General features: G+C 36.2%; 7 protein-coding genes, 1 long non-coding RNA gene and 1 pseudogene across 11 annotated transcripts; 1 reads left to right on the forward strand and 8 right to left on the reverse strand.

Moving 5' to 3' along the window:
* Nucleotides 1-211: 211 nt before the first annotated feature.
* LOC105968383 (GDSL esterase/lipase At1g28570) lies at nt 212-2,153 on the reverse strand. The gene is made up of 5 exons (XM_088812071.1): nt 1,795-2,153; nt 1,500-1,715; nt 982-1,130; nt 636-912; nt 212-533 (listed from the first exon to the last, which is right to left on the reverse strand). Exons 1-5 carry the CDS (start codon nt 2,069-2,071, stop codon nt 265-267), a joined length of 1,188 nt encoding a protein of 395 aa, XP_088668197.1. The 5' UTR covers nt 2,072-2,153; the 3' UTR covers nt 212-264.
* Nucleotides 2,154-3,080: 927 nt separating this feature from the next.
* On the reverse strand, nt 3,081-4,694 carry LOC105968382 (GDSL esterase/lipase At1g28580). Its single transcript, XM_088811324.1, has 4 exons — nt 4,350-4,694; nt 3,895-4,043; nt 3,526-3,814; nt 3,081-3,433 (listed from the first exon to the last, which is right to left on the reverse strand). The coding sequence occupies exons 1-4, from the start codon at nt 4,615-4,617 to the stop codon at nt 3,189-3,191; spliced, it is 951 nt and encodes a 316-aa protein (XP_088667450.1). The 5' UTR covers nt 4,618-4,694; the 3' UTR covers nt 3,081-3,188.
* Nucleotides 4,695-5,049: 355 nt separating this feature from the next.
* On the forward strand, nt 5,050-6,751 carry LOC105968381 (patatin-like protein 3). The gene is made up of 6 exons (XM_012993009.2): nt 5,050-5,351; nt 5,439-5,617; nt 5,692-5,881; nt 5,976-6,050; nt 6,135-6,410; nt 6,510-6,751. Exons 1-6 carry the CDS (start codon nt 5,070-5,072, stop codon nt 6,732-6,734), a joined length of 1,227 nt encoding a protein of 408 aa, XP_012848463.2. The 5' UTR covers nt 5,050-5,069; the 3' UTR covers nt 6,735-6,751.
* Nucleotides 6,752-8,400: 1,649 nt separating this feature from the next.
* Nucleotides 8,401-11,076, reverse strand: LOC148766008 (patatin-like protein 3). The gene is made up of 6 exons (XM_088811913.1): nt 10,768-11,076; nt 10,497-10,675; nt 10,227-10,419; nt 10,058-10,132; nt 9,701-9,973; nt 8,401-9,600 (listed from the first exon to the last, which is right to left on the reverse strand). Exons 1-6 carry the CDS (start codon nt 11,047-11,049, stop codon nt 9,334-9,336), a joined length of 1,269 nt encoding a protein of 422 aa, XP_088668039.1. The 5' UTR covers nt 11,050-11,076; the 3' UTR covers nt 8,401-9,333.
* Nucleotides 11,077-13,350: 2,274 nt separating this feature from the next.
* On the reverse strand, nt 13,351-15,464 carry LOC105968449 (GDSL esterase/lipase At1g28590-like; annotated as a pseudogene). The gene is made up of 6 exons (XR_016029383.1): nt 15,185-15,464; nt 14,910-15,095; nt 14,381-14,529; nt 14,028-14,304; nt 13,630-13,937; nt 13,351-13,491 (listed from the first exon to the last, which is right to left on the reverse strand). The product of XR_016029383.1 is annotated as a GDSL esterase/lipase At1g28590-like (transcript).
* Nucleotides 15,465-15,903: 439 nt separating this feature from the next.
* On the reverse strand, nt 15,904-18,001 carry LOC105968380 (GDSL esterase/lipase At1g28580). 2 transcript variants are annotated; one of them, XM_088811320.1, is made up of 5 exons: nt 17,556-17,876; nt 17,246-17,485; nt 16,928-17,079; nt 16,465-16,744; nt 15,904-16,383 (listed from the first exon to the last, which is right to left on the reverse strand). In XM_088811320.1, the coding sequence occupies exons 1-5, from the start codon at nt 17,806-17,808 to the stop codon at nt 16,121-16,123; spliced, it is 1,188 nt and encodes a 395-aa protein (XP_088667446.1). In that variant the 5' UTR covers nt 17,809-17,876; the 3' UTR covers nt 15,904-16,120. The 2 variants fall into 2 exon arrangements, with proteins under 2 accessions (XP_088667446.1, XP_088667447.1); XM_088811321.1 differs by having other exon boundaries at nt 16,121-16,383; nt 17,246-17,464; nt 17,556-18,001.
* A 301-nt stretch (nt 18,002-18,302) lies between these two features.
* LOC148766009 (GDSL esterase/lipase At1g31550-like) lies at nt 18,303-20,346 on the reverse strand. Its single transcript, XM_088811322.1, has 5 exons — nt 19,991-20,346; nt 19,655-19,873; nt 19,128-19,276; nt 18,762-19,047; nt 18,303-18,667 (listed from the first exon to the last, which is right to left on the reverse strand). The coding sequence occupies exons 1-5, from the start codon at nt 20,244-20,246 to the stop codon at nt 18,423-18,425; spliced, it is 1,155 nt and encodes a 384-aa protein (XP_088667448.1). The 5' UTR covers nt 20,247-20,346; the 3' UTR covers nt 18,303-18,422.
* A 91-nt stretch (nt 20,347-20,437) lies between these two features.
* Nucleotides 20,438-23,226, reverse strand: LOC105968443 (pyruvate decarboxylase 1). 2 transcript variants are annotated; one of them, XM_012993078.2, is made up of 7 exons: nt 22,434-23,226; nt 22,169-22,332; nt 21,527-22,088; nt 21,349-21,437; nt 21,117-21,234; nt 20,844-21,032; nt 20,438-20,756 (listed from the first exon to the last, which is right to left on the reverse strand). In XM_012993078.2, exons 1-7 carry the CDS (start codon nt 22,845-22,847, stop codon nt 20,586-20,588), a joined length of 1,707 nt encoding a protein of 568 aa, XP_012848532.2. In that variant the 5' UTR covers nt 22,848-23,226; the 3' UTR covers nt 20,438-20,585. The 2 variants fall into 2 exon arrangements, with proteins under 2 accessions (XP_012848532.2, XP_088667445.1); XM_088811319.1 differs by lacking the exons at nt 22,169-22,332; nt 22,434-23,226 and having other exon boundaries at nt 21,527-22,102.
* A 2,562-nt stretch (nt 23,227-25,788) lies between these two features.
* LOC148766010 (uncharacterized) lies at nt 25,789-27,148 on the reverse strand. Its single transcript, XR_016029253.1, has 3 exons — nt 26,587-27,148; nt 26,202-26,254; nt 25,789-26,110 (listed from the first exon to the last, which is right to left on the reverse strand). It is a non-coding gene; the product is annotated as an uncharacterized LOC148766010 (long non-coding RNA).
* Between the last annotated feature and the right edge of the window lie 254 nt (nt 27,149-27,402).

Consider the following 27,402-nt stretch of genomic DNA (forward strand, 5'->3'; position numbering starts at 1 on the left):
GTGAGCGTGCGCATGCATAAGGGTAAACAAATTAAAGTAACATATTGATATAATCTATTTATTATGTATATTTTGTTGTCCGGTTTGCTTTTACTAATCGTTCAAAGCACATCAATTTAGATGAATTTACCCTATTTTGGAGTAAGAAAATGTAACCTAATCAGAGGGGTTTGTTTGGTAATTATGAATAAGTGGGGTGTTTTTGGTCATATAGTCTAAATTTTAGGGTGTTTATCACCGTGTATATGGGTCGAAAGAGCCGTACTAATTGTCGAAAATAGCATTAGCACCCGTATTTATAGAGGACAACGAATTGCAGACAGATTGAAGTTGAGGAACAGTAAAAGATCCTCGTAGTAAACTGGTGGCTATGGATCTATAAGCTGCCTCCGTCAAATGCACGCCGTCCCAACTCACGTACGAAGAAGGGTCTTTGCACGTGTGGGACCCGCTACACCCACATTGTACCTTCAAATTTACGTTGTACGGCCCTCCCGCTCCGCAACAAGCTCTAAGTGCTCCTTCCGTAAAACCTGCATCAACGTCAATTAAACATTATTATTATTATTATTTCACTAATTAACTGATAATCTAATTTAATTTGATTTAATCATGTATTGTGATTGATTAATTACCGTAATTTTTAGGGGAACGATAAATGAGCATTGCAGCATTGTAATAATCGGCGTAGATTAAATTAACATTTGGATTCTGGTTTCGGATGAGGTCGAGTTCCGATTGAAGCAGATTATTATGGTGCTGGGAAAAATTATTTAGCCAATTAAGACAACCAGTTTCCGGGTCGTAATCTTTTTCGTTGGAACTTTGGAAATATGTAAGATAAGCTGCTGAACATCCGATCGGGAAATTCCCTGCTACCATCAGCGTCACTGCTCCGAGTTTTATCAATTCCTGCATTTCAATTTTTTTTTATTAAAATAAATTTCGAAAATATATTTCAGTGCATGACATTTAACTTACATTAATCGTAAAAATTATTTCTTTGACAACTCGGGGAACGAATAATCGGACGACATCGACGCTTTGTCCTTGGAGGAACGCGTCGTTATAGTCGTTTCCTCCTATCTCTCCCACTAGGACAAGGGAGCTCTCGAGATATTTTTCGCAATCTGAACGTATATCGACAACAATTTATATAATAAACATCAATTATTATGTTTCAATTAATATTATTTAAAGTTGCAAGAGAAAAAAAGATACAAGCTTGCAATGTGGCCTAGTTGCTACGTGGTGACAACTTCCTTTATTATAAAATATTAAGACTAAGATTAATAAAATTCCACAGGACATTATTTTTTTTTTGTTTTTCTGTTGATTAGGTAGCACATTGTTTTCAGTTGAAATTTTGAAATAATATCCAGTTTGAAATAATTAATTTTTCCTTGATCAATATAATCATCTAACAAAATTATAAGCATGATATATATAGATCAAAATTAATTTTGGATCGAATTGATGTGAAAAAATATTATTGTTACCTGCAGGTAATTTGTGGCAAAGTGTGGGCAAAAACACCTCTTTAAACAAATTGAACTGATTGAGCAGAGACACATTTGCCATCGGAATTTGGACCCCACTCTTGGCAAAAAACGGATCCGGCAACGCCGTAGCTCCCCCCACCGCGAAATTCACGCCGCCGCTCACATTCCCCCCGCTGTGAAACGGTGGTGTGAAAGGAAGCGCCAACTCTTCAGCTGCAAATTACCAGAAAATGTTGAAAAATAATAAGAGAAATTAAAGAGGTATTAATAAATAATTGGGGACAACGTATACCGATGAAGTCGATGATGAGGCGGCCGTCGGAGAATCTCCCTGTGGGGAGATGAAAGTATGTCTCACCGTACGGCGGCGAGGCGAAATTGGGCGGCGGATTTGACGGCGGGGAGAGGTGAAGGAGGTTTCCTGTGTCGGCTATTGAATCGCCGAAACTAGTGATGGATTTGAAGCACGCGGAAACCTGTGTGTTTGGTAGTAACAGAATTATCAAAATAGTAATATTTACAGAATAAAGTATACATTTGGATGAAGCAGTAGCAGCTGCAGAAGCCATTGTGTGTGTGTGTGTGTGTGAGAGAGAGAGAGAGAGAGAGAGAGAGAGAGAGAGAGAGAGAGAGATGAAAATGCAAGAGATTTACAGAGGAGGAGAATAAGAAGCAGCAGGGAGGTTCCTCAATGACATGGCAATAGCAAAAGGATATAAATGTAAATTTATTTATTTTATATATTTTTCGGTTTGTGCTGATTTATTTGATTAATTTATGTTTAGTTTACATAAAATGGATATTTGCACGCCTTCATTAACCAATTTATAATATATTATAGATATAATTTATATTAATACACTTGTGCTCTCATTACCCCGCCACCTTTAAAATATGAAAGCAACAAGTAGTGGGCATACCCGCAAGGGTGGCCTAGCGGTTGGAGCAAGAGAGCTTGGGTCAATTGACCCAAGTTCGAATCCCCTTGCCAACGGTCGCTAGGTCGAGCAAGTAGTGGGTGAGTGCCCGAGTGGGGTCCTTTTTTCCCTCTTTTTTACTAAAAGTATATATTTGATTAGAAATATATCTCTGTGATTTTTAACACTTGATTTACACATAATTAATTATTACAATTCCCAAGTAATATATAAACTATTACGTAATTATGCATGTTTGCATCCACATCCAGGGGGAAGCTATTGTAGGGTTAGGGGCCATTTTCTTTTACTAGTACATATGTATATATAATTTATCGGCTTTTATATTGTACTCCTATAAATTTTAACAATCTAGTTTTGTATAAAAAAAATTAAAATTTTAAGTGTTTTAATTGTAAAAAACAAAGAGAAATAATAAATAAAACGAACAATTAGGATAAGGAACAATTTAGTTAATATTCATACATTTGTGCATTAAAACGGTTTGAAAATGCGATGGTTAATCCCGTGATTCAGTACTCAAATTGATAGAATGGGGAGCTACAGTTCTCCGTCGAAGGAAAATGGGCAGAGCCGGATTCGACAGTAAAAGGCAAAATTCTGTTACACGTACGCTCAATGAACGACTAATATGCATTATACGTCTATATCCCCATCATACGTGTATTTCTTACAAAGTTACAACAGTATATAATACAACACATATATAATATGCCTCATGCAGATATATAATACAAACATAAGATGCTTACAGGACAGATATGGAGGGACAAATAGTAGTTTCTACTCGAGGAGTTGTGTAGGGCCCGTTGAACAAGTCTTGAATTATCAATCTATAGGCCGCCTCTGTATAGTGAAGCCCATCCCAGCTAGCAAATGAAGAAGGGTCGTCACAGCATGTCGCTGGAGAAAACCCACATTCTGCCGATGCATTGTAGTTATACGGCCCACCAGCTCCACAACAAGGTTTAAGAATTCCCTTTTCATTAAATCCTGCATCATTGACAATTAATAAATAATTAATTATTTAACAGAGTATTGCTGATCATACAAATAAACCGAACTTAAGTAAAGAAGGTCAATACCAAATTCGTTTGGGGATAGATAAAAACGCATTGCTGCAGCATTGTAGTAATCCGCGTAGATTATGTCGACCTGATCAGGATGAATTAGCTCTTGTATACGTTTCAATTCTTTCTTGAGTAGCTTATTGTGGTACCTAGCAAACTTGTTCAGCCAATTTAAACATCCGGTTTTCGGGTCGTAATCGTTTACGGCACTCGATTTCTTGAATTGTGTTAGGTAAACAGGCAAACAGCCTATTGGTAGATTTCCAGGCACTAATATTGTCTTAACACCAAGCTTAATCAGGTCCTGTTTAATTAGTAACAAAAATTAAAATACCGAGTGCAGGTTTATGCACTAATTAGATGATGTTTTCTTTAAGTACGTACTTGAATTGTCGATCCAATGTATTCGACAACTGCTGGAGCGAATGATTGAATAACATCATAAGTTGCGCCTTGACCGAGTGGATGGTTGTAATCGTTGCCGCCTATCTCTCCCACCACAACCAGAGACCTTTCGAGGTATTTCTTACCATCTGTTATTATTATGTAATAAAACAGAAAAATTAATTCCAACAGACAACTCATGATTAGAAACTACTATTCTGACTAGATATTTTTTCCAGAAATTAAGAATAATAACAATTAATTGATTAAACAAAACATAATTAACCAAAGGATCAGATCAGACTAATAAAATATTTGTGGGCAAATATATATAAAGTTCACCCTTTCTGGATTGTCATTAGATCATCACTAATTATGTTTTAATTTAGTTATCCAATTTTAAATTAGGTTTAACTACAAATTTCATTTTCAGGAATAAAATTGAGTGATCTTACCAGGAATTGTGGATAAGAAACGTTTGAACCAATCCAATTGAGTTCCCAGAGACACATTCGTAACCGGATTATGGAATCCTAATTTCTCGTAAAACTCATAACCAAGCGCCGTCGCTCCAACCACCGCAAAATTCACTCCTTTGCTGAAACCCCCGCCGCGCAATTCCCCATTTTCTCCGCCGATGTACGGCGGCACGAACGGCAGCCCTAATGTCTGAGCTGCAAAATTAGAAACCAACAGTGTGCCAATATATAATCTTCCGTGCATATACAGTTCATAATTCAACTACTGCTTTGTTTTGCAATCGATAAATCGAATCCCGATGCCATCTCCAACACCACCCCCATCGTCTTCCCACTTAATTTCTGAATCCCAGCAAAAACAAACTATTATGGCATTATATATACTTTTCTTTTATTTTTATTTTTATTTTTTTTCCTTATTTGTTTGCGTAGAGTTCCATGATTATGTTGATTTGCTATATCTTCTATGAAAGAAACCCTAAATAAATCAAACCAATTAGAAATAATTTATAAATACCCCTTCAAAAGTCCAACGAGAATCTATCCCTTTCTTTTCTGCCGATATATATATATATATATATATATATATATATATATATATATATATATATATATATATATATATATATATATATATATATATATATATATATTGTGTAGTAAAAGAATTCCAGAAACATAGACATATATCTCATCATGGCGGCTTTTCTTCGGATTGCTCCAATTCCAAACATACCCACAAAGCCTTCTCCCCCCTATTCGATGAATATCCGGTGGTCATCGAATTTTTCCCCGTATTCGTTAATAATCCGGTCATCCAATCGACAGCACAAGACTTGTTCCATATCACGACCTTCTCCCCCTTCATTATTAATCCCGTCATCCAATTGTCCGTTCTCACTCCTCTCCATTGATGGAGGAGGAGTGAGAGGTGCCATACCGGCTACTATTCTTTTAACCCTTGAGAATGAACTACAGGTAAATAAATTTTGTTAATTTTGAAATAAACTAGTTTTTTTTTTTTTTTAATTATGATTATTATTATATTTTGTTATCATGCACCAGAAGCTGGATGGTCCAGATGCACGACTTGCATCTTACTTTGATTGCATCGTCGGGACTAACTCCGGTGGTGTCATCGCATCATTATTGGCATTACCTAATTTAATGGGCAACCCGATGTTTGAGGCCAAAGATTTACAAAATTTCTTCGTGGACTATTCCGAATCTATTTTCAAGCCGAGGTATTTTTTTTTTATTTAAACGCTCAATTGTTATTTTCACTCTTTTAAAACTGAAAATTGTTTATCTTGTTTAGGAACTTACTGATTCAGATAGGAATGAAAGTCAAGAGTTTAATTAGTGGTTCTCCATATAATTCATGGGACCTGGAAAATGTTTTAAGTAAACATATGGGGTCAACCACCCTAGGGGAAGCCTGTACAAATTTGATTATACCATATACTGATATGAAAACCGGCCAGTTAACAAGTTTTACCACTTATCAAGTTAGTATTCTTATTTTTATTTAATTTTTTTCTAATACTTATTAATTTTTATTTGTATTAATTATAAGTTAAATCTTATTCTTGAATATTACAGGAAACTGATTTGAATACAAAGTTGATTGATGTCTGTCTTTCAACAATAAGTGGATATCCAACCGAAAAAAACCCTGTAAGTAACTCGAACTCAAAATAGTGAACATAATAATTTTTATATGTGATTTTTCGGTTATTTTTTATTTTTCTATATTTTTAGTTAGGTGATGCACTTCATGAAATAAACTTTAGTGGTTATCGGAGAATTCCTAGTCCGTGGGTTCCCTCCCTGATACTATCGCTAGGGACTGGAATTGTCAGCTTGCATGGGCGGGGGATATTTACCCCGGAAACATTGCGTGAGGAGAAAGGATTGGCAAAGATTTTCCGTCACAAAAGATGGCCAACCGCGGTGTACTCGTCAATAGCCTCTGAATACTGTGGATATGGAGTTCAACAATTATTGGGCCAGAAAGATTTTTACTTGCGAATTCAGGTAATGTGCTCTATTTATTTTCGTATTCATGGCTAGGTGTTTTAATATTGTATTTGTTGATAGTTGATGCAATATATACCATTATTTATTTATTTATAGGACTATAAGCCGGATTTGATTAATATGGATGATAATCTCGCATCATTGGACAACTCAACAAGGATGGAATCGTTAGTTGAAGCCGCGGTCTCTTTGTTACAAGAGCGACACATAACATTCATGCCGTATGATAATACCGTCGACGAAGAGACAAATGAAACACTATTGAGGAATTTTGCAAATCTTCTGTCCGAGCAGAAGAAGATCCGTGAAGGCGGAAATTAATATTTTATTAACATTACTACTTTTTATATTGCAATAATTACATTCATTTTTTTTTGTTAACCTCTTTTAGTTCAAGAATTTTTTTCATTATATGATTAAAAAAATGTATATATTAACAAAGATCGGGAGATGGGAGATGTATTCGTTTTTCATTATTTTTTGCTCAAATATCACTTTTCTAGTAATATTCATTTTTAGGCTTGTGGCTTTGTAGATTCGTATCCCGTAGGTGGTTGATTCGTGTGTATTCTGTAGACTGTAGTTGTCTTTAAATCTTTCTGCATTTTTATGCTTTGTCTTGTAAATCACTGGGTATTAGAAAAAAATAAGTGAATTGGGTCGACAATATGTATACGATGTCTATCTATATATGTATACGCTTGTGCTTCGAGTTTTTTTTAATCATTGTTTCAGTTAAGCTATATATGTTGTTTACGTGCATACATCAAAAAACGCCATAGATTCTACTTCAAGACATAGCAAATCAGAACCTGTTTAGTCGAGTTAGGTAATCGCGACTGCCTAGTACGAAAATAGTAGAAGATATTTACAGAGGAGGGTATATTTACATAGCAAATTTCAAACCGTAAAAAGCAAGTCCCATTTCTAACTATAATTTTTGACAACTATCAAAATTGAAACTAAATTGTGAAGAATCCCACACTAATGATACTTCTGTAATTATTTATTTTTAATCATTTTTCTCTACTAATTTTCTAACTATAATTAGGGTGAATGGATAAAAAGGTCCATCATATGGGACTTAAATGCATATTGGTCCACAAAAAAAAACACTCTCAAATAAATTCATCCCCATGTTTTTGGTCTAAAATACCCTTCATAATATATTTTTTTTATCAATTTCATCCATTATGCTCTAATTTTCTTAATATTACACATTGACCCCGGATTTAAATTACCTCTTTCCTTTGAAGGCTGGCTGACTCACAAATATACACATTAACCCCCAAAATAATAATTTTTTGAATTTTTTTTTTCGGAATTTTTTTTTCCGGCCAGATTCTGGCCATGACCGCCGGAGACCGCCAGTCTCCGCCGTTGACTTTTTTTTTCCTGATTTTTTTTCCGGTCGGTCAACCACCGTTGACCTTTTTTTTTCCCGGATTTTTGTTTTCTTAGAAAAAAATATTTTAATTAATATTACTGTCTCAGACAGTAATATTACTATTTGCACTGAACTCTTCAGGCCGCAGTGATAAACGTATGGAATTATTCAATTTTCACTTTTAAAAACGATCTGTCACCTCGACCGAAACCGTCACCACGTCCTCTAGAATTGTTCAATCTATTGTTTATCATAATATTGGGTCTATTTCAATTTTGGGTTTACCGTATGAATGATTTGGGTCTCTTTTTTGCAGATTTTTTTTTCTTCTTTTTTTGTATTTATTATAATTTATACATATCAGAAGGATTTTTGAATTGTGTTTTTTTTTTCCTTTATATATAGGAAGTCAAGTGCATTTATTTTGACCAAGAGTTACTTTGTAAATTCATTCATTATCAGTCACAATCAGTCAAACCAAACAAAAATATTAAGTTATCCAATATTAGTAATCCTTCAAACCAAATGAGAATATTCTCTTACTGAATAGTGGTGAACAATACAATATTGCATAATCCTCATTTTTTAATCAATCCCATCATAGCAACCAAAAAGGTCCTTAGTGTACTATATTTTCTTATTATGTATAGAATTTATTATTTTTTTTATTTTTGAAATAATATCTCGTACATCACAGAGAGAAAAAATGCTTGTTAAAATAATAATAATAATAATATTAAAAAAAAATATTATTGCAGGCTCACTTGTGAATGGAGATTTCGAGACTCCACTTTCTGGAGGCTTCTCCTCAGACGCCGGATTTTCCTGCGGCCCCACCGCAATCCCGAGCTGGGAAACCAACGGCACGGTGGAGCTAGTTGAATCCGGGCAGAAATAGGGTGGGATGATCCTCATCGTACTGCAGGGTACACACGCGGCTCGGCTCGGCAACGACGCCGAGATCATCCAGGAAATCAAGGAACGGCGCACTCTACTGACTACTCCATCACCTTCAGCGCTATCCGCACGTGAGCCCAGCTAGAATCACTCAATCCCCCAGCTAGAGTCACTCAACGTCTCCGTCCCCCCGGCCTCGCAGACCATAGATATCCAGACTCTCTACAGCGTTCAGGGCTGGGATTCCTACGCGTGAGGAGGCGCGTGTGGTTTTCAGAAATCCAGGCATGGAGGATGACCCCACCTGTGGGCCCATCATTGACGACGTCGCTATCAAGTCGTCCCGGATATTTAGTGTTGGCCCGTGGTCGATGATGTAAGAGTCGAGCTATCAGGGTCCACCAGGGTTGGGCTCGGGGAGCTTCAATTTCAGGATGCAGGTGAAAACCGGTCTTTGGATTTGGTATTTCAGCTCATCTTTCCTAATATAACTTCAAATTCTCCATTTTCAATAAATCTTTGTTAATGTATACATTTTTTTAATCATATCATGAAAAAAATTCTTTAATTAAAAGAGCTTAACAAAACAATGAATGTTATTATTGCAATATAAAAAATAGTAAAGTTAATAAAATACTAATTTCCGCCTTCACGGATCTTCTTCTGCTCGGACAGAAGGTTTGCAAAATTCCTCAGTAGCGTTTCATTTGTTGTTTCTTCGTCGACGATTTTATTATATGGCAAATATGGAAGGCCCATTTTATTATACGGCAAATATGGAAGGCCGCTTGCGTTTGTCTCTTGTAACAAACGGACCGCGGCTTCAACTAACGATTCCATCCTTGTTGAGTTGTCCAATGATGCAAGATTATCATCCATATTAATCAAATCCGGCCTATAGTCCTATAAAAGAGAAGTAATGGTATATATTGCATCAACTCTATCAACAAATACGATATTAAAACACCTAGCCATGAATACGAAAATAAATAGAGCACATTACCTGAATTCGCAAGTAAAAATCTTTCGGACCCAATGTTTTTTGAACATCATATCCAACGTATTCAGAGACTATTGACGAGTACATAGCGGTTGACCATCTTTTGTGACGGTTAATCTTTGCCCATTTTTTCTCACGCAATGTTTCTGGGGTAAATACCCCGCGCCCATGCAAGCTGACAATTCCAGTCCCTAGTGATAGTATAAGGGAGGGAACCCACGGACTAGGAATTCTCCGATCACCACTTAAGTTTATTTCATGAAGTGCACCACCTAACTAAAAATATAGAAAAATAAAAAATAACCGAAAAATCACATATAAAAATTATTATGTTCACTATTTCGAGTTTGAGTTACTTACAGGGTTTTTTTCGGTTGGATATCCACTTGTTGTTGAAAGACAGACATCGATCAACTTTGTATTCAAATCAGTTTCCTGTAATATTCAAGAATAAGATTTAACTTATAATTAATACAAATAAGAATTAATAAGTATTAGAAAAAAATTAAATAAAAATAAGAATACTAACTTGATAAGTGGTAAAACTTGTTAACTGGCCGCGGGTTTTCATATCAGTATATGGTATAATCAAATTTGTACAGGCTTCCCCTAGGGTGGTGGACCCCATATGTTTACTTAAAACATTTTCCAGGTCCCATGAATTATATGGAGAACCACTAATTAAACTCTTGACTTTCATTCCTATCTGAACCAGTAAGTTCCTAAACAAGATAAACAATTTTTAGTTTTAAAAGAGTTAAAATAACATTTGAGCGTATTAAAAAAAAAAAAAAATTACCTCGGCTTGAAAATAGATTCGGAATAGTCCGCGAAGAAATTTTGTAAATCTTTGGCCTCAAACATCGGGTTGCCCATTAAATTAGGTAATGCCAATAATGATGCGATGACACCACCGGAGTTAGTTCCGGCGATGCAATCAAAGTAAGATGCAAGTCGTGCATCTGGACCATCCAGCTTCTGGTGCATGATAACAAAATATAATAATAATAATAATTCAAAAAAAAAAACAAAAAAACTAGTTTATTTCAAAATTAACAAAATTTATTTACCTGTAGTTCATTCTCAAGGGTTAAAAGAATAGTAGCCGGTATGGCACCTCTCACTCCTCCTCCATCAATGGAGAGGAGTGAGAACGGACGATTGGATGACGGGATTAATAATGAAGGGGGAGAAGGTCGTGATATGGAACAAGTCTTGTGTTGTCGATTGGATGACCGGTTTATTAACGAAGACGGGGAAAAATTCGATGACCACCGGATATTCATCGAATAGGGGGGAGAAGGCTTTGTGGGTATGTTTGGAATTGGAGCAATCCGAAGAAAAGCCGCCATGATGAGATATATGTCTATGTTTCTCGAATTCTTTTACTACACAATATATATATATATATATATATATATATATAGATTCTCGTTGGACTTTTGAAGGGGTATTTATAAATTATTTCTAATTGGTTTGATTTATTTAGGGTTTTCTTTCATAGAATATATAGCAAATCAACATAATCATGGAACTCTACGCAAACAAATAAGGAAAAAAAAAAAAAAAAAAAAAAGTATATATAATGCCATAATAGTTTGTTTTTGCTGGGATTCAGAAATTAAGTGGGAAGACGATGGGGGTGGTGTTGGAGATGGCATCAGGATTCGATTTATCTATTCTTTTTTTTTCTTTTTTTTTTTTTTTTTTTGATTTTTTCTGATTATTAAAAATTTAGTATAAAATTAAATTGAAATATTATTATTAAAAAAAATAATCATTAATAAACATATACATAATATTGTAATTTTTTTTTCTTTTGCATAATTTAGTTTAGGAATAATTTAAAAGTTATAAAGAAATTATACGATAATTTTAAAAATAAAAAACCCCCTTTCCATTTTTTAAATTAAAAATAACAAAAATAAAATTAGTTTTTTTTATCAATAATAAAAAAAAATAGTTAGAATATAGAAAATAATAATTTAAATATATCATGTGTTCTTTTTTGTTTTAATACTATAAAAATAGATATTTGACAGGGGTTTTTGGTCTATTCACACAATGTCAACCATTAAATTGGTAGTGGGTCAAGTGTGCTATTTACTATTTAAAAAAAACATAGGGGGTTTTTGCTAGTTTATTATCACAGGGGTGTTTTTGTTATTTTGGGATTACACAGGGGTATCTTTTGCAGTTTACTCGATACTCTAAACCCGAAAAAATCAAGACCCGTGGTCAATTGCACAAAAATTCGGTTCAACCGTCCAAAATCGTAAAACCGAAAACCGGCTAAAGAACCCGGTTTTTCTCAAAATATCGTATATATGGATGAATATGCTGGTCGGCGGTGAAGGAGCTCGGATTTCGTCGTGGTTGAACGAATCTTGCCGTCAGTAGCAAATGTTTTTTGTTTTTGGTTTTCATGACTTGGTGTAATATTGTCTCAAACTGTGTTTGTTTTCTTTACGTATGAATGAAAATTGAACTATTTCATTTCAGGCATTTACTTTAAGTTGATTTGCATCAGTGCTTCTGATTTAATTAAGTTTCAAAAGCTTATAAGATGAAAAATCAGAAGCACTGATGCATTTTGATTAAGTGCTTCTAATTTGCATCAGTGCTTCTGATTTTTAATTACTGAAAGAGAGAGTAATGACTAATAACTACTGAAACATTAATGAGTAGTAACTACAGAAACAAACATTACTCCGGTCTAGTTCACGAACCAAACGGCTAAAAAATACCACGATTAGTGTCTGAACCACTAGTTTACAGAGGTAATTGTTTGCAGAATCTATTGTCTCCAATAATGCTAGATGATCAAGCTCGAATAAATCCGAACTCGAATCACTCATTCCATCTTCGTCACGAATTTTCCTAAAACAAGGAAAAACCATCGTCATTTTTACTACAATACTTCTTCAAAACATTCTTCGCATCATTATTTGCTATTTTTCTCCATTATAATTTTGCTGAACTTCAACTCCGCCTGATGAATGAATTCGGTAGGCTTTTATACCTATCAAAATCTTCGTCATATTTTTGCCCACGGGGCCTTAAATCCTGACTAACAGTAACACTCACCGGATTAAAACTCACACTTCTTTGATCACCATTCTTTATTTTAGGCTATTGCCATTTGTGAAGAGTGAGTTGATGAAACTTTTGATCACTTTGAGAAATTGGCTGCTTCACTTTCTTCAGATTGGCGTATATTTTCAAAGCCCTGGATTTTGATCACTTGATCATCAAATCATCTCCCACTTTGCTTTTCTGGTGATCCTGGTTATTGTTGTTGCAATCATCGAACAAAAATCGGTTTTCCTTTAAGCTATAAAGAGCTTCCTATTGCGGATTGGGAGGTCGGCTATTAGCAGATGAAACACACGATCCCCACACCAGCAATTCTTTGCTAGTATCATCTTTGTGAACCAGCACTTCGATGAAACACAACGATTCCTTGTACGTGTCTGTCGCAGCTGCTATTGCTTTCACCAATTCATCTTCCGTTTTCACCTGATTTTTCCAGCGACCATGGTGTTATAATTCGATTATCAATAAACTGAGATTAGTTTATAAAAAAATGTCAAATATATGCTAACCTTGGCAGTCCAGCAGTTGCCCTCTCCATTGTGGATGGCGTCGACAAGGCCCGTGCAGTTCCAATTCTTGATCATGTTGTACGGACCATCGTGAATTTCTACCTCAATTGTGTATCCTCCGTTATTGATGAGGAATATAATGCTCTTCTGCCCGCATCTTATCATAGTAGATATATCTTGATCCGTAACCTGTACTTGTGGAAATCAAATTCATTTGTAAAAAAAATGGAAAATACATATTTCAAGCCTAGCACAAAGTTTGTAATTGTCCTGCCGTGTGTAATATTTATATATACAAAAAAGTACACGTGGCAGCAGAAGACCCACCAGGTGTTTATCACCGTGTGTAGGGTCGAAGGAGCCGTACTAATTGTCAGAAATAGCATTAGGACTGGTATTTATAGAAGACAACGAATTGCAGACAGATTGAAGTTGAGGAACAGTAAAAGATCCTCGTAGTAAACTGGTGGCTATGGATCTATAAGCTGCCTCCGTCAAATGCACGCCGTCCCAACTCACGTGCGAAGAAGGGTCTTTGCACGTGTGGGACCCGCTACCCCCACATTGTACCTTCAAATCTACGTTGTACGGCCCTCCGGCTCCGCAACAAGCTCTAAGTGCTCCTTCCGTAAAACCTGCATCAACGTCAATTAAACATTATTATTATTATTATTTCACTAATTAATTTAATTTGAATAAATCATGTATTGTGATTGATTAGTTACCGTAATTTTCAGGGGAACGATAAATGGGCATTGCAGCATTGTAATAATCGGCGTAGATTAAATTAACTTTTGGATTCTGGTTTCGGATGAGGTCGAGTTCCGATTGAAGCAGTTTATTATGGTGCTGAGAAAAATTATTTAGCCAATTAAGACAACCAGTTTCCGGGTCGTAATCTTTTTCGTTGGAACTTTTGAAATATGTAAGATAAGCTGCTGAACATCCGATCGGGAAATTCCCTGCTACCATCAGGGTCACTGCCCCGAGTTTTATCCATTCCTGCATTTCAATTTTTTTTTATTAAAATAAATATAAATCTTCAAAAATATATTTCAGTGCATGACACTTAACTTACATTAATCGTAAAAATTATTTCTTCGACAACTCAAAGAACGAATAATCGGACGTCATTGACGCTTTTTCCTTGGAGAAACGCGTCGTTATAGTCGTTTCCTCCTATCTCTCCCACTAGGACAAGGGAGCTCTCGAGATATTTTTTGCAATCTGAACGTATATCGACAACAATTTATATAATAAACATCAATTATTATGTTTCAATTAATATTATTTAAAGTTGCAAGAGAAAAAAAAAACAAAAAAAAAAAAAAACAAGCTTGCAATGTGGCCTAGTTGCTATCTGGTGGCAACTTCCTTTATTATAAAATATTAAGATTAATATTAATAAAATTCCACAGGACATTATTTTTTGTGTTTTTTCGTTGATTAGGTAGCACATTGTTTTCACTTGACTTTTTGAAATAATATACAGATTGAAATAATTATGTTTTCCTTGATCAATATAATCATCTAACAAAATTATAAGCATGATATATAGATCAAAATTAATTTTGGATTGAATCGATGGGAAAAAATATTATTGTTACCTGCAGGTAATTTGTGGCAAAGTGTGGGCAAGAACATCTCATTAAACAAATTGAACTGATTCAATAGAGATACATTTGCCATGTGGCAAAAAATGGATCCGGCAGCGCCGTAGCTCCCCCCACCGCGAAATTCACGCCGCCGCTTCACATTCCCCCCGCTGTGAAATGGTGGTGTGAAAGGAAGCGCCAATTACCAGAAAATATAATGTTGAAAAATAATAAGAGAAATTAATCGTTAATTAAAGAGGTAATAAATGATTGGGGACAACGTATACCGATGAAGTCGATGATGAGGCGGCCGTCAGAGAATCTCCCTGTGGGGAGATGAAAGTATGTCTCACCGTACGGCGGCGAGGCGAAATTGGGCGGCGGATTTGACGGCGGGGAGAGGTGAAGGAGGTTTCCTGTGTCGGCTATCGAATCGCCGAAACTAATGATGGATTTGAAGCACGCGGAAACCTGTTTGTTTGGTAGTAACAGAATTATCAAAATAGTAATGCCTTTTACAAAATAAAGTTTACCTTTGGAAGAAGCAGTAGCAGCTGCAGAAGCCATGGTGTGCCTGTGTGTGCCTGTGTGTGAAAGATTTTGATGAAAGAAAAAAAAAACAGCAGTAAATGACAAAAATCATGTTCACTGGCTGGTTATTCAGTCCCCAGGCCATTTTTAACACCCTGATCAAGTCCAAGTGACGATGACGTGTCGTCCATCCAACCAATTTATAACATATTATATAATTTATATTAATACTCTTGTGCTCTCATTACCCGGCCACCTTTAAAATATGAAGGCAACAAGTAGTGGGTGAGTGCCCCATTGGGGTTATTCTTTTCCTCTTTTTTACTAAAAATATATATATTAAGTTTGCACTGATTACGATTTTCATTTCAAGTTTCTTCTCTATTTTATGATAGGATCAAAATGTGACCCCTTTATTCGATGCTACATCTGGTGAAGTACACTGAGTGCTTTTTAACCGTTGATTTGCACATAATTATCACAATCACCAAGTATATAGTATTACGTAATTATTTTACATTTGCATCCACATCAATCATCAGCACGCATATTCGTGCAACTGTATACGTACTAGTATGCAGATATAAATATGCAGAGTGTTAATTGAAACAAGAAGAAGAAGAAGAAGAAGAAGAAGAAGAATAAGCTTACAAGCAAAGATTATACTCTCTGTGGACTTGTAATAGCACATGTTAATACTCATAAACATGAGCATGCCGAGATATGGAAGGACAAATAATACTTGTCAGTTGAGGAGTGGTGTAGGTCCCGTCGAACAAGCTTTCGGCTATCAATCTGTAAGCTGCCTCCGTGAAATGAATACCATCCCAACTAGCAAACAACGAAGGATCGTCACAGCATGTCGCTGTAGAAAAACTACATACTGCCGATGCATTGTAATTGTATGGCCCACCAGCTCCACAGCAAGCTCTAAGAATTCCCTTTTTATCAAATCCTGCATCATTAATAAGTTAGAGATAACTAATTATGTATAACTTCGAAATAATTGTGATTATGAAGTACATAAATTAGTTACCAAATTCGTCTGGGGATAGATAAAAACGCATTGCAGCATTGTAATAATCCGCGTAGATTATGTCGACTTGAGGATGAAGCTCTTGTATACGGTTCAATTCTTTCTTGAGTAGCTTATTGTAGTACCTTGCGAATTTGTTCAGCCAATTGAGACATCCGGTTTTCGGGTCGTAATCTTTTACGGTACTTGATTTCTTGAATTGCGTTAGATGAACAGGCAAACAGCCTATTGGTAGATTTCCAGGCACTAACATTGTCGTAACACCAAGCTTAATCAGCTCCTGTTGGTAATAACATATAAGTCAAAATAAATATATGCAAGTCAAAATAAATATATGCAGGTTTCAGTTATGCATGCTAGAGAAAATTCGAACACCATGGTATCTGCCAGTTATAAAAATTCATAGAGCAAGAATTTTACGAATTAAGTAAAATTGATGAATTGGGAGCTCGTTTTTACGTACTTGAATTGTGGATCCAATGTAATCGACAACTGGTGGTACAAACGATTTAACAACTCCGTAGGTCGCCCCTTGCTCAAGTGGATGGTTGTAATCGTTGCCTCCTATTTCTCCCACCACAACCAGAGACCTTTCAAGGTATTTCTTACTACCATCTGTGCTTTTTTATGATGTCACAAAAAAAAAATTACCTTTTAGCAGAAAAATCGTTACAAGTACTTTCTTAACATAAATAAATAAATAAATACAAAAATTCGTTGGCCATTTTTAATAGAGATTTCTTTGTTTCAGCACTGAGGAAGAAAATGGACTAAACATTACCAGGAATTGTGGACAAGAAACGTTTGAACCAATCCAATTGAGTTCCCAAAGACACATTTGTATCCTGATTATGGAACCCTAATTTCTCGTAAAACTCATAATCAAGCGCCGTCGCTCCAGCCACCGCAAAATTCACTCCTTTGCTGAAACCCCCACCGTGCAATTCCCCATTTTCTCCGCCGATGTACGGCGGCACGAACGGCAGCCCAAATCTCTGAGCTGCAAAATTAGAAACCAATACTGTGCGAATATATACATACAATCGTCTGCGGATATATAAAGTTATTTCAACTACTCGCGTATACAATACCGATGAAATCAATGACGAGACGGCCATCGGAGAATCTTCCGGTAGGGCGGTGGAAGAATGTCCGGCCGTAGGGTGGAAGACCGCCGTGGGGCTTCTTGTCGGATGGGCTGAGCAGAAGCACATTGCCGGTGTCTGCGAGCGAATCACCAAAGCTAATAATGGATTCGTAGCATCCAAATTCCGATTCTCTGATCGCCGATGATGATAGTGATTGGGCGAGTAAAACCAACATTATTGCATATGCGACTGCCATTTTTGTGGCAGGAATGGAGCAGCCTCCACTTTCATCAAAATGGCCACAGAAGTCAGAACAAGGGCGAGTGGGGGTACCAACATTTGATATTATATTAAATATTAAATATTAAATGATTATTTGATAATTCAACTTTGAAATTTAGCAGCATAGACTATTTCAACTATATGAAGCTGCAATTTAGCATTGTCTCAAATTTTGGGGGAACAGTGTAAACTGGGAAAATATATCACATAATTTGCATAATCACTAATTTAATTAAAGGAGTTTCAATGATGATATTTTGAATATAGTGTTCAATATATTCATTTTACTTATTTAGACATAACATATCTTTCTTTCGAGACATTTTAGATGGGGAAAAATGAAATAAAGATATCGTTATTCATTGCTGCATTAAAACCGTTTGAAAATGCGATGCTTAAATGGGGAGCTGTTAGTTTCCGGTCGAACCGTCGAAGGAAAATGGGACGCGCAATGAACTAGTACACCAATTGCCAAGTAATGTATATTTCATTATTCATTAATTTTCCCCATCAGCAAGCCTATTTCTTACAAGTTACATCGTATGTGTGTATATATATGCATCATGCAGATATAATACAAACATAAGCTTACAGGAAAGATATGGAAGGACAAATAGTAGTTTTTACTCGAGGAGTAGTGTAGGGCCCGTCGAACAAGCCTTGCGCTATCAATCTATATGCTGCCTCTGTAAAGTGAAGCCCATCCCAGCTAGCAAACGAAGAAGGGTCGTCACAGCATGTAGCCGGAGAAGAACCGCATTCTGCCGATGCATTGTAATTATACGGCCCTCCAGCTCCACAACAAGCTCTAAGAATTCCCTTTTTACTAAATCCTGCTTCATCGTTAATTTAGAAACAATTAATTACCTACCAATGATTTTTGCTGATTTCGGAAAAAAATGGGATCGAAGTAAAGAAAGTCAATACCATATTCATTTGGGGATAGATAGAAACGCATTGCCGCATTGTAATAATCCGCGTAGATTATGTCGATCTGATCAGGATTAATTAGCTCTTGTATACGGTTCAATTCTTTCTTGAGTAGCTTATTGTGGTACCTTGCAAACTCGTTCAGCCAATTAAGACATCCGGTTTTCGGGTCGTAATCTCTTATGGTACTCGATTTCTTGAATTGTGTTAGATAAACGGGCAAACAACCTATCGGTGGAATTGCAGGCACTAACATTGTCTTGACACCAAGCTTAATCAGCTCCTGTTTAATTAGTAACAGAAATTAAAATACCGAATACAGGTTTATGGACTAATCAGATAATGCTTTCTTTAAGTACGTACTTGAATTGTCGATCCAATGTAGTCGACAACAGCTGGAGCGAATGATTGAATAACATCGTAAGTTGCGCCTTGACTGAGTGGATGGTTGTAATCGTTGCCGCCTATCTCTCCCACCACAACCAGAGACCTTTCGAGGTATTTCTTACCATCTGTTATTATTATGTAATAAACAGAAAATTAATTCCAACAGAAAACTCATGATTTAGAAATATTATGACTGGATTCTTTCAACCAAGATGAGAAGTCGCATTTCTGGGTCATGCGACTTTAGTAGGTGGGAAACTACTATTCTCACTAGATATTTTTTCCAGAAATTAAGAATAATAACAATTAATTGATTAAACAAAACATAATTAACCAAAGGATCAGATCAGACTAATAAAATATTTGTGGGCAAATATATATAAAGTTCACCCTTTCTGGATTGTAATTAGATAATCACTAATTATGTTTTAATTTAGTTATCCAATTTAAAATTAGGTTTAACTACAAATTTCATTTTCAGGAATAAAATTGAGTGATCTTACCAGGAATTGTGGATAAGAAACGTTTGAACCAATCCAATTGAGTTCCCAGAGACACATTCGTAACCGGATTATGGAATCCTAATTTCTCGTAAAACTCATAACCAAGCCCCGTCGCTCCAACCACCGCAAAATTCACTCCTTTGCTGAAACCCCCGCCGCGCAATTCCCCATTTTCTCCGCCGATGTACGGCGGCACGAACGGCAGCCCTAATCTCCGAGCTGCAAAATTATAAAGCAACAGTGTGTCAATATATAATCGTCGGCGGATATACAATTCATAATTCAACTACTGCTTTGTTTTATAATCGCAAGTACATCATTAGTTTAGTACCGTACCGATGAAATCGATGACGAGACGGCCATCGGAGAATCTTCCGGTAGGGCGGTGGAAGAAAGTCCGGCCGTAGGGTGGGCGAGCAGCGGCGGGCTTATTGTCGGCTGGGCTGAGCAGAAGCAGATTCCCGGTGTCTGCAAGCGAATCGCCAAAGCTAATAATAGATTCGTAGCAATCAAATTCCGATTTTCCGTTTGCCGCTGCTGCCGATGATGATGGTGCGAGTAAAATCAAAATTATTGCATACGCAACTGCCATTTTTGTGGGAATGATGACAGTGTGAATAAAATCGAGTTTATTGCATATGTAATTTCCATATTTGTGGAAGACGTACTTCGGTAGAAATTCGCAGTGAAGTGGGATTAATATACCGAACGGGTAATTAGCATTTTAATTTTGGCTTTTAAAAATTCAAGAATATTTGCAATAATTAAAAAACTTTTTAACAATTTTGGGGAGCAAAAAGGAAACAGGGAAAATTTATCATAGAATATCTGGGAGCTTGTACAAAATACTAGAAGATAGTTTGTCTCGAAATACAGTGAACTTCCATTGTTACTCTGTCGACAAATTACAGAATAAACTATAAAGAACTTCCTATTGCGGATTCGGAGGTCGGCTATTAGCGGAAGAAACACGCGATCCCCACTCCAGTAATTCTTTGCTAGTATCATCTTTGTGAACCAGCACTTCGATGAAACACAACGATTCCTTGTACGTATCTGTCGCAGCTGCTATTGCTTTCACCAGTTCATCTTCCGTTTTCACCTGGTTTTTCCAGCGACCAATGTGTTATAATTCGATTATCGATAAATCGAAATTAGTTTTATTAAAAAATGTCAAATATATGCTAACCTTGGCAGTCCAGCAGTTGCCCTCTCCATTGTGGATAGCGTCCACAAGGCCCGTGTAGTTCCAATTCTTGATCACGTTGTACGGACCATCGTGAATTTCTACCTCAATTGTGTATCCTCCGTTATTGATGAGGAATATAATGCTCTTCTGCCCGCATCTTATCATAGTAGATATATCTTGAGCTGTAACCTGTACTTGTGGAAATCAAATTCATTTGTTAATGAATTGTGTGATGTTAATTCGAAAGTTGCTCGTTAATGCACACACTCTCACCTGGAAACTTCCATCACCGATGCAGGCAATAACACGTTTATCCTTTGCAGCCTGAGCATAACCAAGAGTGGCTCCGACAGACCACCCGATAGATCCATACTGCATCTGAAATTCATATCTGTATAAACACAAGAATTTTAAAAGTTTTGCTCAGTTGAGAACTTGGAATATAATAGGGTTTCACATAAATGATTCAGATCACTCGGTTTAGTACGCAACGAGATTAAAATACCCGCAATTCTCAGGGAGGCGGAGTTTTTGACAGTTAAACCATGAATCTCCTGTCTCTGCAATTACTGCACTGTCTCCACTAAGCATTTCCTGTAATTCAAGTATATATTGGTTCATATCATATCATTTATCGTACAAATTATTGAAGTAAAAAAAAATCGTAGAAGGTCTTTCTATACCTGTATGTGTTTGAAGAGAATGTTGACCCTGAGAGGCTCGTCCTTGTCGAGCTTCAAAGCAATGCCAGGTGGAACATATATCCGACTGTAATTCTCCATGGCAGTGTTGTTCTTCTTCAGTTTCTTGGCCAAGGCATTCAGAAAATCCGCCATGAAAACCCAACCAATGGAAGGCCCGTTGCCTATGGTCACACGGTTAGGCTCCACAATGACCGATTTCTCCTTCTTGATCAGCAGAGAGTATCCCACCGAGCTGTAGTCATTAAAAATGGGGCCCACAAATACATACGCATCAGCCGATTCCACAATCTCCCCACAGAAGGTGGTACTCACCGCACCCCAATATGTACCGAGGAAGTGCGGGTGCTGCTCAGAGACGAGTCCCTTGGCTGAGGGCATGACTGCTATTGGATAGCCACAAGCGTCGGCCAGGTCGAGAAAAGACTGTTGTGCCCTTGAAACCCTCATCTTTGGACCTGCTATGATGACTGGTTTGACAGCTTTGTTTAGAAACTCGGCTGTTGCTTCGACTGCTGCTTCTAAACCGAGCTGATTGCTTATCCTGCAAGAAATTCGACAAAGAACGAGGAATCAATCATACGTTGGAAAACCAATTCAGAGAGAGAAATGTGGGAGGCTTACTTTGGTGCAAGAAAAAATGGGACAGGTTCTCTTGCAAAAGTTGGGTGGGGAATTGCAGGCAAATTGCAGCTTATGCTTATATACACTGGCTTACTTTCCTTTAAAGCAGTGGAAATTGCTGTATCGATTAATTCATGAGCATCTTCCAAATTGTTAACAACAGCCTGTAATTAATTAACACAGAGTACGAATTTCGTTAGGTGATCTACGATTCACCGTAATTAATTACGATTTAGGGCTAATTCGAATTCGATTTGTATTTTACCTGAGCGCAGGTGACGGTCTGAAAACACCGTAGCTCCTGGGAGAAATCCGGCAGACCGATTGTGTGGTGGAGGATCCGACTCGTACCGTAATCGTTGGAGTTGGGCCCACCGACGATGCAGATGATCGGCAAGTTCTCACTGTAGGCGCCGGCGATGGCGTTGATGACGCTGAGACCGCCGACGGTGAACGTCACCACGCAGGCGCCGACTCCATTGGCACGTGCGTAGCCGTCGGCGGCGTAGCCCGCGTTCAGCTCGTTGCAGCAGCCGATCAAATTCAGCTCCGGCTCGTCTATGAGATGGTCCAGTAAAGTTAGGTTGAAATCGCCGGGAACAGAGAACACGTCACGCACGCCAATCTGAACTAGCCGCCGCGCCAGGTGGCTCCCCATCGTCCCGCTTGATGACATCATCTTATGACTCGCTTCCAAATTTTATTTTTCTTCGAAGAAATTGTGATTTGATTGTAGATATGAAAGGTGGTCGTGGTTTAGTGTGTATTTATAGCTTTCAGCTTCAGTTTTGATGAATACTGATCATACTGAACACTGTGGGCAGTTTCGGGATGAAGAAGATACAATTAAATATCTGATGGTATTTGATTTTGATTTCTGTAGTGGCATTTGTTTTTAGAAAAAGGTTTAATAGTACATTTGTCCTTTAATTAGGGTTTTTTTATTATAAATATCTAAAGTGTCGGAGTTGTGGAATTATTGATTCACTTTTGGGAAGAAGATGGTTTTAGCTTTAGTATATCGAAAAACCAGAGGCGGTTTCTTTGATTTGATTAGTGGTTTGGGATTTAGCATTAGTGGTGTTTTCTCTGCATTCACCAATGGTGACGCACACGCTCACTATTGTCCGAAACACTCTAGCCGACATAGTGTATTTAATACACTTTACACCCCTAAATTATAGTATATATAACATTTACCCCAAAGGTTTCTTTTTTTTTAACACTCGACTTTCAAATATTATCTAATTTGTGGTATAAATTTTCAAAAAACCTTCACACCCTTAGAAATTATAATAGCCATTTTTTGTTTTATAGAACAATTAGAAAAAAGGGATTATTTTGTAGACCCCCTCATTCCCAAATTATATAGAACTAACTACCAAGTGGATTACACTTTAAGGGAAATCCCCCTAATTTCGAAAATATTTTGACATACCCCCCTGGCCCCTCTGAAGTACCTATAATACCCTTTTAAAATCAGTTTTAAACCCTAGACACTCACATTTCGGTCTCTCTTCTTCTCACAGATTCAAATCCCGCCTCCACAAACCTCCCACCGGTGAAATTGCTTCCCGGAGCCATAATTCTCTCCGGTGGTCGGAATTCGATGGTTTAACTACCGTTGGAATCCTCTCGTCGAGCTCTTTCTTTTGGTGGTGATTTCATTCAGTTTGGAGAACAGATCTGTTTCTGCAATTTTTTTTCATTCGACGACGGTGGTCTTGCCGGAGGAGTTCTTTGTGTCCATCAGTCGAAATTCGACAGGCTACCCACCGTTGGATTCCTCTCGTCGAGCTCTATATTTTGATGGTAATTTTGTTTATTTTTTATGTTTACAGATTTATTTCTATAATTTTCTGCATTTGTGGGTGCGCGAAACTGCGGGTGGTTAGTAGCGGCGCCTAGGGTTTTGGTAGGAGGCGAGGGGGGGTGAGGATTCACTGTATGTTTGATATAAAATTTGTAGCATTTCCCAGCAATAACCTCTCTCACTATCTCTCGATCTTTTAGTGTTTGTTGATTTTTGAGTGTTTTGATGTTTCATCAAATTTTGTTGATTTGCAACTAAGTAATTTTTTTTTTGTTTTGATTTTGCAATTGCAGCTTATGAAAGCCATTGATCCTCTCCTTCAAGGTGTCAAAAAATTGGTTGAAGTCACATGTGAAGCAGTATTTGACAAACTGTATACATTACTATACATTACTATAGTAACATGTAGTTACATATGCGTATATTTATGCATTTTCGATTTGTATTTTATTGGTTCTGATGTGATTTATAATAAAAATATTTAAATTTGTAAATTTTTGTTGGGGTTTTATGAATTTATTTTGTATAAGTCAGTATTCGTGTGTGTATACAATTGATCGACTAAAAATATGGGGAAAAAACGAACATAACTATGAATTACTATAGGTACTATAGTTACATGTAGTTATTTTCAGTACTGTAAACATATTGTTTTGAAAATTAAAAATAAATAAAAAATAAATAAAAAAAAGTTAAAAAAATATATATTTTTTAATTTAAAAAAAAATATATATATATATATATATATATATATATATATATATATATATATATATATATATATATATATATATATATATATATATATATATATATATATATATTTAACAAGCAGATTTATAAAAAAAAAAAAAGGAAAATAATAATAAATAAATCAACGAAAATGATAAATGCAGGACCATAAATGCTGAATGCAGTTTGGCCGAAAATTTCACATAAAGGTAGTATAGTACTTTCGTTTCCCCAGGGGGTATGTCAAAGGATGATTTGGGCTTCGGTTTATCCCTAGTTTATTTGGTGGCTAGGGCGTATGTAAAATAACCCCTAGAAAAAAACAAAAAAAATAAAAATAAAATCAGCATAATCTTAAGTTACAAATACAGGAGAGTTCTTGCAAGAGAGAACATAACAAAATCTTTTACCTGACAAATAATACTGCCATTGTTGATAAATATCACAGTGACTGCCCAGCATGAAAAGCTTCTAAACCAGCATTGGTTCCAATCCAAGTGAACCCCGTTCCTTTCGATATTCGTCTCGCTTTCATCAACTCCACTACAACAAAAAGTCCCTATTAGGGCATAGATAAGTGTCCCAATAAGGTACATATTGGGACATTTGTAATTTTCGAGACACTTATTACAAATGTCGCATGTATGTGTGTCGCATAAAGTTCGGGACACTTAAAGTGTCCCAACATAGCTCTATCGGGACACTTAATAGGACAGTTATAAATATCTGGATACAGTTGGAGACAAAATTAAGTGTCCCAAAAATATTGTATTAAGACACATACAAACGTCCTTATATGATTTGGAGACGTATAAAAATGTCCCATATGGAATATATAGGGACATTTAGAAGTAACACAACAGAATTTGACACAAAATTAAGTGTCCTATAAGAGACTTTAAAAGAGTAATATAACCTGTCTAGAGACACTAATGTGTATCACAAATTTTATCAATTAAATGCAGATAATTGTATCCCAAAAACCTGAAAAATAGGACGCTTAAATTGTTCTAAGCTCTTGTAAAAGGATAGTAGTAAGCATTGATCTAATAAAATTCATTAGAATATAACAAAGTACAAAGAACTCTTCAAATAAATCAAGTGAAATCCGTATTTAATTCAACAAACTAAGCCAATATCTGTATTTCCATGCAAATGTAAAAAAACTCATCTAATATCAGTAATATCTGTAAACTCCTACCACAATGTCATTTTCTAACAGTAGGCAGAATGAACCAATATGTACCCAGCTAATCTATAACTTGCTTCATGACTTGGCAGTGTCCTGTAATCAACTGTTTTCACTCCTATAACTTTCAAGGGCATATATCATCCATGTTTATCTTCATATTTGATAAGCAGAGTTGGTCACACCTCTTATTCGTTTTCTTGCTTTCCTGTGTGGAACATAAACATTATTTGAACTGGAAACTTAAATAAATAACGTAAAACAGTATGATAATTTGATTTCAATAGCAAACACTGAACCTGAGCTTTTTAAACACTCTCACCAAGTATTTTTGAGCTTGTAATGCATTTTTCTGTTGCAACAAGATGTATCATGTCAATAGATATTATTTAGAATACAAGGTGTTTTATAACCAAAGGGAAAAATGTTATAATTCCATTCAATGATTGTATAATTATTTTTAACCTCCTAGAACAAGAAATGTACATATACAAGCTTTGCTTCTTCTATTTAGAAAAGTTGTTGATTGCAGCAATAATTTTTCACCGAGTAAACACAACTCAATAAAAATATACTTATTACTAAACTTCCACACAATAGGAAATGTAAAGGAGATAAATTTGCATAAATAGTCTGTTATCATATTACACTTCAAAAAATAAGTTTACCAGAATAAGGTCTTACCGAGAAATTTCTCTTTAAGCAACCAATGGAATCTACGGCATTAACCAGACATTTCCAGGAAACATATGCTCTACACAAGACCTGCATCAAAACCCTTTGTGGATGAGATATACAACATTTGCACCAATGAAAGGTATTCCAGATTGAAACACCACCTAATTGAATACTTGGAAAAGCCCAAAACTTCAAGTTTGGAGCCTGATGAATAACAAAAAATATCCATGTTAAAAAAACAACCAAGAAGCATAGAATTTTTCGTGGCCGAGATCAAATACTATCAATAACTAAAGCTTCACTCGTTATTTTAAAATAGAGTAAATATAGAACTTGTACACATGAAAATGTAACTATCTATAGCAGTTTTAATGTTCCCATTAACTTGAACATTATTGAATATAAGAACTCTTGACTTGAGAAACCTAAGAAGTTCATAAAACGGCAAGTAACAAAGATCATTAAAATGATATAGCAATTAAAACAATCAGGTGTTCTAAAAATTTGCCATCAAAATCAATGCAACAAAAATTCCGAAATAAATTACGAAACATGACTTCAATCCGAAATCATATTCTTCACCATTACAGAGTATCAACAATTATGTTAAGGCAGAACAAAATTAGGGCAGAAAAAACAAAAATTACATACAATAGATTCGTAATGCAACTCCGCGATCGATCGATACGGCGATTAACGAAACCACCACGGTGAGCTCTGTACCTTATTAACGCAACTGCAGGCTCCCTCAATCTCTCAAACTAGACACGACCATGGGCCGGTTTTCGGCCCGGAACCGGTCCGTTGACGAATCGGACCGGG

This window comes from Erythranthe guttata, chromosome 13 (genome assembly GCF_056151865.1).
Source record: "Erythranthe guttata isolate IM_541 chromosome 13, IM_541, whole genome shotgun sequence".
NCBI classification, from domain to species: domain Eukaryota; kingdom Viridiplantae; phylum Streptophyta; class Magnoliopsida; order Lamiales; family Phrymaceae; genus Erythranthe; species Erythranthe guttata.